Here is a 9,049-nt window from a genome sequence, read left to right as displayed (position 1 = left end):
AGGACAAAGGTTATGTTGTTTGCCGTCGCTTGAAGATACTCAGATTATTTGTTGCATTCCGCCTACATACATAATCAGTAAGAATTAATTAATGAACTTGTCAAATGTTATGATTAGATGAAAACAGTCAATGAGAAAATTGTAGAGCAACATGAAAAACTCCAGATACAGCTTTCTGTTGCTCAATACGTGCTACATAAAAGTGTTTTTCTGAGCGTGAAAGGAGCCCGCGAATACACGCAAAGTTGCCGCGCGACTGACCGCTCGAGGCACTTCGCGTGTATTCGCGGGCTTCTTTCACGTTCAAAAGCAACATTCACAGTCTTACACGCGTGTCCGTACACGCATGCATCTAGGCAAGGTAAACAAGACCTATGTATAACCTGTAGCCGCTGCAAGCTGTCAACCGTGTAACTATAAAGCTAGCTGCTCGTGCGTTCTACATAGCAGTGAACGACACTGTACAGTTAAAGAAGAAAGAAAGAGAAAAAACAGATGAAGAAAAAATTCAATATTCTGTGCTTAAAGGTACGGACGTTAGCCGCGGGGCAAACCAGTGTAGTAGAAATGTGAAAACCTTTTTTGCTATGTGTAGTGTGCAGCGTCCTTTTTTTTTATTGAAAATTTTTAAAGCCCTTAAATTTCACTCGAACTACGTCTCCTCAGCTGGGTTATCTGCCCAGGCGGACATTATATATCTGCAAGATAAACCAAAGCAATCCATTAAGTTAACCGCAATAATTACCTTCTTAATTATTTGCGAAATTTACGGCACATGCTTATATTGGAAAGTTCAAGGGAATCGTCAGAAAAGTCAGGTTCATTGTTTCTACATTTAAAAATGGCTCTGTCGACAGGTATAACACTTGGGTGCCCGTTAAAAAACCCCAGGTGGTCCAAATTATTCCTGAGTCCCTCACTACGGCGTTCCTCATAATGAGATTACCGTTTTAGCACGTAAAACCCCATAATTAAAACGAGTACGTGACCTACTCGTGACGCCTGCGGCAGAAAGGATGTTCCACATCCACCGCCTAGGTTTGTGAGTGGTAGCGCTGGCTAACACTCCCAAGGTTAGTTGTAGTAGAAAAAAAAAAACATAATAACTCCAGAATTGTGGGCGGGAAAACGGCGCCGCGGTAGCTCAATGGTAAGAGCATCGTACGCGTAATGCGAAGACGTGGGATCGTTCCCCACCTGCGGCCAGTTGTTTTTTCATTCATTTTCATTTTCCATTAATTTATCATGTCTTTAATTCAATTAGTAAGTACAAGTAATTTCCCTTATGTTGTCCTTGGTGTCATTGTTTGTTGGCTTCTTGTGATAACATTATGTGTTAGTATATCATGAATCTGCAGCAGGCAAAAAAGAAAGAAAACCAATACTATCAGTAATCGTAATAATAATAATAATAATAATAATAATAATAATAATAATAATAATAATAATAATAATAATAGTAAACGCTATGTAAATGGCCGAGCATCTTGAACCCCCCTCTCTTTTTTCCTCAAATCTAGGTGCCCAGACCTCGCCCGCCGAGGCCTCCCCGGCCGCCCAGACCTCCTTCTCCGCCACCACGGCCGATGACGTCGCCTGCGATGCCTCCGCCCTCCGCAGCCCAGCTGCCGTCCGTGGGGCTGTCCGGACCCGCCCAACTCCTGCCGCCGCCTGCACCCACAAGGCGTGAGCGTCGTGAACTCCGCCGTAATTTGTCGCACTGTTCCGTGCTACGAGTAATGTGTACGACGTAGGACTACAACCTGAATAGAACGTATCCCTATATACTTGTTGTTGGTTTAGTTGGTACATACTTAATTATTATGCTGGATTGATCTACTGAAAAGTAAGTAGATCAATCTTTGATCTACCGGAAAAAGTGAACATGCAGAATTAATTACCGACTGATACACTCAAGTTGTCATGTTTTCACAGGTACAGAGAAGAGAATAATAATTCCGCATAAGCGCTAATATACTTTCAAGCATCCAAGCACTTGTACCATCTTGGGCAATGGAAACGCGATCATGTAAAGGCTAACTAAAGGGCGTTCTTTCGTTTTCGCTATCGCATTTTTTATAATGCCCGCATAATATCACTTTGACACGCAAAGTCGGAGGCGAGTGGAATCTTTGGTGGCCATATAAGTAAAGGTGCGATATTGTGCTAGCTTGCGTAATCTGTTTAACTTTGTATTTCTTGTCCATGTTTTATTAGTCCACGATGGTATACTTGCTCTTTGTGTGGTACACCTTTTGTTCTTTTTTCTCATGTGCTGAATCTTGATGGCAAGATGGAACAAGTTGTAGTATGTAGACCAAGAATGAATTAAGTTATACGTGTCTTAAGCCTATCTGAGCGAACAACTTGACTTGCACACTACTTGTCATTTGCCCATGTGAAATATGTTAACTGTCAGATTTATGCGCAGAGTGATGCGCCGATTAAATGCGCTGGAGATAATTTTGTACCCCCTCAAAATCACCGCTAACTGTAATCAGTCCAATCGTTTTGGGACGTAGACAGGCAGTTTAAATCCCTCGTGTATCATACTTACACGAGGAAAACATTTTCCGATAATAAATGAATGCTTACAAGGAGGCAAGCATTTTGTCCTTTCCAGGTTGTGGTCACGCCGGTCGGGACTCCAGAATTGTCGGCGGACACGAAGCCTCCCCAGGACAGTGGCCTTGGATGGTAAGAATACGTTTTTCAGCTTCAAAGCTATTGGGTGACGAAATAAATATTAGTCTTTAGAGGAAAGTGACAAACTCGCTCGCTGACATGAAACTCGGACATCTCTAATTCATAGCGCGCTGTGATAATCTCCCATCAAGACTTTCGGGCTAGTGGCGCGACAAGCTACTGCGTTTGTAGCATTTGCATATTTACGCAAGTGTTAAATGGCCGGTTGCCTTCACACTCTATATTTTTTAGATACGATAAAATCTTTTCGCTTCACAACGTGCACAATAAGGGTGATAAATCTTTAATAAAATACGGATGGCTCATCGATCGGCCTACTAAGGGTAGTGAGGTTGGGAAATCAGGAGATGTGGACAGGGCCAGCTACGGAGGAATGCTCCCTCGCTCGGTTAGACCATGCGGAGAGTTCCTGATTCCGCGGCAAAGGAGCGCAGCACTCGAAGGACACTGTCAGCCTCCGTTAAGGGATGCTACACTCCTCGAAGCTGCGTGGTCACTTGTCCCCGGTGCTTTCAGCGGAGGGCTGCGTACTTGGGGCACTTCCACAGCAAGTGCCTGATGGTTGCGGTGTAATGAAATCAGTTCTTATGCAGATGTACACATTCCGGCAGCGTCACGGTCATTTCAACGTCCGCCATTCTGGGTTGCCGCAGCGCCAACTACATGTGCCGTGATAGTTGCGCACAGCTGGTAAAAACAATGGTTAAAACCAATTCACAGAATCTAACACCACAATGCTATAACACCAAAAGAGAACACTACAACTTGTTTACATTTATTTCTGGCCAATGCTATAACACCAAAAAAAAACAAAAAACAATACTTGTTCACATTTATTTCTGGCCTTGGAGCGTACGTTTGTAAAAGAAACAATTAAAATCGATAACTAAGGCAAGTAATTATTTAGTAATTGATTTGCTCGACAATCCACAATAAAACTTCCCTCCAGAGAATTGAAAACGAAACCATGGATTTTGCGTCAAGTTTACAGCGCTTAAACCAGAGTTGCGAGGTATGAAACTGAGCGTATCGGAAATCATGCTTTGGGCTTTATGCAGTAATTATCTTTTATATTTTCTGCTCTCCCTCTTTATATCACGCGTTAATTACTGGTGATATATTGGTGTAGCCTTCGGTTAGCCCATTCCCCCTTTCATCTGTGAACGAACGACAGCAACGGAATGCATGGTTGTTTTCAGGCTGCCATATTCCTCGAAGGACGGCGCGGACGAGAATTCTGGTGCGGTGGGGCACTCATCAACGAACGCTACGTGCTCACAGCCGCCCACTGCCTTTCCCATCCATCGGGTTTCAGGTACAGTTGCTTGACATTTTTTTTTCCTTTTTGGGAATTATGTTTCTCAAATAAATACAGTAATCATGTACAGCTGACATGAACAACCACTGGAATCTCGCCTGGTCAAATTTCAACGGTCACACTGTTACCTCCAATTTGGTTTTTATGTACATCAGCATAATCAACAGCATCGACTTATTTATACCACACTGCAGGACAAAGTGTTCTTCTAGCGATCTCCAATTACCCCTGTATTGCGCCAGCTGACCACATGATGTGATTTCATACGTCGTGATTTTATCACTTACCAAATTCCCTGCCCACCTCGTCTGCACTCCCCTTCCCTTGGCAGCCATTCTATAATGCTGTAATGTTCCATGCGCCACGCATTACATGGCCTGCCCAGCTCTATTTCTTCATCTTAATTTCAACTAGAATATCGGCTACCCGGTTTTTTTATCTTATCCACACAGCTATCTACGTATATACCAAGGTCATCATCATCATCATCATCATCATCATCATCATCATCAGCCTATATTTATGTCCACTGCAGGACGAAGGTCTCTCCCTGCAATCTCCAATTACCCCTGTCTTGCGCTAGCGTACTCCAACTTGCGCCTGCGAATTTCCTAACTTCATCATCCCACCTGGTTTTCTGCCGTCCTCGACTGCGCTTCCCTTCTCTTGGTATCCATTCTGTAACCCTAATGGTCCACCGGTTATCCGTCCTACGCATTACAGGGCCTGCCCAGCTCCATGTCTTCATCTTAATGTCAACTAGAACATCGGCTATCCCCGTTTGTTCTTTGATCCACACCGCTCTCTTCCTGTCTCTTAACGTTACTCCCAATATTTTTCGTTCCATCGGTCTTTGTGCGGTCCTTAACTTGTTCTCGAGCTTCTTTGTTAACCTCCAAGTTTCTGCCCCATATGTTAGCACCGGTAGAATGCAATGATTGTAACTTTTCTTTTCAACGACAGTGGTAAGCTCCCAGTTAGGATTTGGCAATGCCTGCCGTATGCACTCGAGGAGGAGGAACAAACTTTTATTTAAACCAGCAGTTTATTTGGCTGGGCCTAGGCACTCCAACCCAATTTTATTCTTCTGTAAATTTCTTTCTCATGATCAAGGTCCCCTGTGAGTATTTGACCTAGATAAACGTACTCCTTTACAGACTCTAGAGGCTGACTGGCGATCCTGAATTCCTGTTCCCTTGCCAGGCTATTGAACATTATCTTTGTCTTCTGCATATTCATCTTCAACCCAATTCTTACACTTTCTCGATTAAGGTCCTCAATCATCTGTTGTAATTCGTCTTCATTGTTGCTGAATAAGCCAAGGTATATACCAAGGTACCAAGGTACCCGGTACTGAATATACCAAGGTATCACCATCATTAACATCAGCTTATAGTCATGTCGACTGCAGGACGAAGGCCTCGCTCCCTGCGATCTCCCATTACCCCAGTCTTGCGCTAGCTGATCCCTACTTGCACCTGCAAATCTCCTAACTTCATCACCGCACCTAATTTTCTGCCGTCCTCGACTGCACTTCCCTTCTCTTGGTATTCATTCTGTAACTCTAATGGTCCACCGGTTATCCATGCTACGCATTACATGGCGTGCCCAGCTCCATTTTTCTCTTAATGTCAATGAGAATATCGGCTATCCTCGTTTGCTCTCTGATCCACGCCGCTCTCTTCCTGTCCCTTAGCGTTAGGCAAACATTCTTTGTTCTATCGCACAAAGAGCGTACACCACTTTCTGTATACTTTGTGTATACCAAGGTATACAGAGTGTTTATTATTTAACCATAAAGATTTTTATAAAAAAAGTAATGAGCGCAACGAAAGCGGCCGGGTTTACAGACAAGCTTCTAACTGAGGTGGACATAAGGCTAATAACGTGAGCTTCAGAAGACTAATTAATAAAAATTGAATAATTAACTTTTTTTATTAAATTCCTAAGCTCAATCGAGGCAATATTGAGACTGAGCGCGTCCCGCTGCGCCTCAGACGGCAACGCCCCGTAAGGAAGTCTGGGGCTAAGTTTGAATAGCATGCCGCGGAAAGCCCTGACGGGACACACAGCCGCTTGAGCTTGCCAGTCAAAGCGTGTGCCGTATCAGTAGATGCCGCGACTGGCCGTGACGTTGAGTTTCAAACTTCCGCGCGCTTGCAGTCACGGGGCGTTTCTCTCGGACATGATAGTGGGGCCGCCTTTTCCGCGCTTCCGCAACACTCGGATTCGATATTGCCTATATTTACCGTTAAAATTCGGTTATACGTATCTCGAATTAGGTGGGACCATCAGCATTTAAAAAAGTGAAGGTGCATTAAAATGCGGCTGCATTCAAATCCGCCATTTAAACAACTTCCCCTAAGGCACTAATAAAAAAAATTTTAAATTTTTTGTTAATTCATCTTCTGAAGTTCACATTATTAGCTGCGAAGTATGTCCCCCTCGCGTATAACTTCTCTGCAAGAACGCCACGTTCGCGGCGCTTATAGCTCTTATATTAAATACCTGTATTTTCTATAAAAAGAATAACAATAACACACCCTGTATGTATTTTCTTTTTCATGTGGAACACATTATTTTAAACGAAACTGGTATATCTAAGCCACGTACGGTCGTTTTTACAGGTAGGATACGTGGCTAGGTGCAGATTGGAAGCAAAATGAAATCTGCAATAATTTCGCTAATTACCGAAAATGTGCTAATAGGCGATCATTATACCCATTCTATAGGGCACATGTAATTGCGAGATTGTAGCAAAGCAATATTGAAATGCCCTGTCTACTTAGCAGAAGCCATAAGAATATAGCACCACTTTCGAGATATCCGGTCTTAAAATGTGTTACGAACTACATTAGCGTACCATTTAACAGTTTCCCAACAGCGTGCCTCCAACAGTTTAAAATCATCCTAACTGGAACGCCGAGAGATTTTTTACAGGTTTGGGGCAATATTTCGAAAGTGGAACAAGTCTTGCGATTTCTGCTAAGTCTTCAGTACTCCTCGGTTCCAATTTCGCAATTACTACATGTGTCCTAAAGTAAGCAATAAAAAAGTTAATTAGCACACTTTGAGTATTAACGAAATTACCGACGGAATTTTTCTTGCTACTAATGTCCGCCCAGCCACGTAGCATATCTGCAGGAACTGCGGGCACCTATGTCCCATGGATTACATGTCTAGAAATGTTTTACTTTGCCCCTTGAGCTATATGTCGAACTTCACTGCGGTGCACCATGCAGCGTAACTCAATATATCAGAAAGCCCCCCGAATTTCAACAACTTTCAGTCAGCAACTATTGGTTTTCCCGGGAAGACGTGTTTGAATTTTTCCCGCTGTGTAGTTCCACGCCTCGAGTGCAGAGGGACTCCTTATACCTTAGGGAAGGCCTGGCAAGCTAGCCGATGAGCGCCTGTTTCCGTGGTGTAGTGGTTATCACGTGCGCCTCACACGCGCAAGGTCCCCGGTTCGATCCCGGGCGGAAACAATTTTTTTTTCCTTTTTCGTTTTTTTTTTTCAGGAACTTGTGCATATATGCTCACACGCAAAATAAACGGTTTTAAACATAACACATTCTGGAAATAATTTTTTTCTGTCAAAGCAATAAGAGTATTCGTGCAGAATAAAATTGCTTTGTTCATGTACTACCGCACCAGGAAGACAATGATAGACAAGAATAATATTACTTCATGTCTGCCCAAGCTTATTATGAATACTTTCATAACAGCGATGATTGGAAGGTAAAAAAAAATTACCTCAGGAAATGAAGTTATATTGCTCTCGAAAACGTAAAATACATCCCTACACTACTTCTGCGGCATTACAGCGCTCTCTTCCTTATTTATTCCGGCTCGGTGGTTTCTTTATTTTAGTTTCTATAGTTAAGTAATTCATTTCCTTGTTGCGCTGTGCCAGTTTGATCATAAAATTTGCGGCGCAAGCAAGAAAGAGACAGACCCCGCGTCAGAAAACAAATTCGGAGAATCCAAAATGTTGTATGGCATCAGATTTAGTCTTTTCAATTAGTTTCTTCATATTTATTACGAGGCCAAGTCTTATCGTTACGTTTCAAGGGTAACTTCAACGATGACTCCTATAATTGCGTCATAACGCTGTGCTGCTCTGCTGCGGCATCGTTTGTCAGTTGTGTGTACGGTGCAAAGAGAGAGAGAAGGGTAAAGATTTATTATCCCAAAGAAGGGCCGAATGCCATTACTTCATATAAATTCGTGTAATCAATTATGGTAAATATCTCGAATTACGGAATAAGAACGTGTGGTAAGGAGTAGAGTGCAAATTAATTCGTTGCGCGTGCTTTCTCCTGAAGTTTCATGGAATTCTGTAAAATTATCTTTCGTCGTCGTGGGTGTTGATGATGATGATGATGACGATGACGACGACGACGACGACGACGATGATCAATTAGATTGAGATGATGACGCCAGAAGCTGATGTTCAGCGTTACGTCCGTGTTGGGCGAACAAACTGAACGTACTATAGTAAACGGATGGTTTCTGCATTCAGTAACACATCGTACTTAAGCTGCAACAGCTTTAGCAGATGGTTATCTTGCAATGTCTTTCTGCACCATAAGGTGTCACAGATTGCCGTATTCACACACAGAAGCGTGAGAACGCAGAAAACCAAAAAAGAAAGATAAACCAATGCATCTTTCAGTTATATTAGTATACTGTCCCGCGATAATAGCTCTTTAAGAATTCGGTCTATACAATTCCGCTTCGATACGTCGGGCACCTTATCAGCACCTTGCCATTCCATGCCATCGCCCCTCAATGCACTAACAAACATAGAAGACAGAAGCCGAGCACAATCTCGAGAATCGATGTGATTCTAAATGAGGAGCAGGGTTCAGCGCTGTGTCGCGGTTTCTTACATTTGCTCCCACAATAGAATCTTTTTAAAGCGAAGCTTTCTTTGGTACTTCCGCTGGGTATTTGGCGTTCATTATCGTTCCCTCATCGGACATACAGTATATAGACAACTTGGGCCAATGAATGTATGCT

At 42.9% G+C, this 9,049-nt stretch overlaps 1 protein-coding gene and 1 non-coding gene across 2 annotated transcripts in view; both read left to right on the top strand.

Moving 5' to 3' along the window:
• LOC119455649 (transmembrane protease serine 9) overlaps window positions 1-9,049 on the top strand; it is a 58,481-nt gene that overhangs the window by 28,147 nt on the left and 21,285 nt on the right. The window contains exons 3-7 of the mRNA XM_049669065.1: window positions 1,521-1,686; window positions 1,772-1,822; window positions 2,453-2,467; window positions 2,583-2,697; window positions 3,906-4,021. Coding sequence (XP_049525022.1) covers window positions 1,521-1,686; window positions 1,772-1,822; window positions 2,453-2,467; window positions 2,583-2,697; window positions 3,906-4,021 — 463 coding nt within the window. The remainder of the gene's footprint in view (window positions 1-1,520; window positions 1,687-1,771; window positions 1,823-2,452; window positions 2,468-2,582; window positions 2,698-3,905; window positions 4,022-9,049) is intronic.
• Trnav-cac (transfer RNA valine (anticodon CAC)) lies at window positions 7,440-7,512 on the top strand. The gene has a single exon. It is a non-coding gene; the product is annotated as a tRNA-Val (tRNA).

The sequence above is a fragment of the Dermacentor silvarum genome, chromosome 6, assembly GCF_013339745.2.
Source record: "Dermacentor silvarum isolate Dsil-2018 chromosome 6, BIME_Dsil_1.4, whole genome shotgun sequence".
Classification (NCBI taxonomy): domain Eukaryota; kingdom Metazoa; phylum Arthropoda; class Arachnida; order Ixodida; family Ixodidae; genus Dermacentor; species Dermacentor silvarum.
The sequence above is the reverse complement of the archived record's forward strand: the minus strand, read 5'-3'. Positions and strand labels throughout refer to the sequence as shown.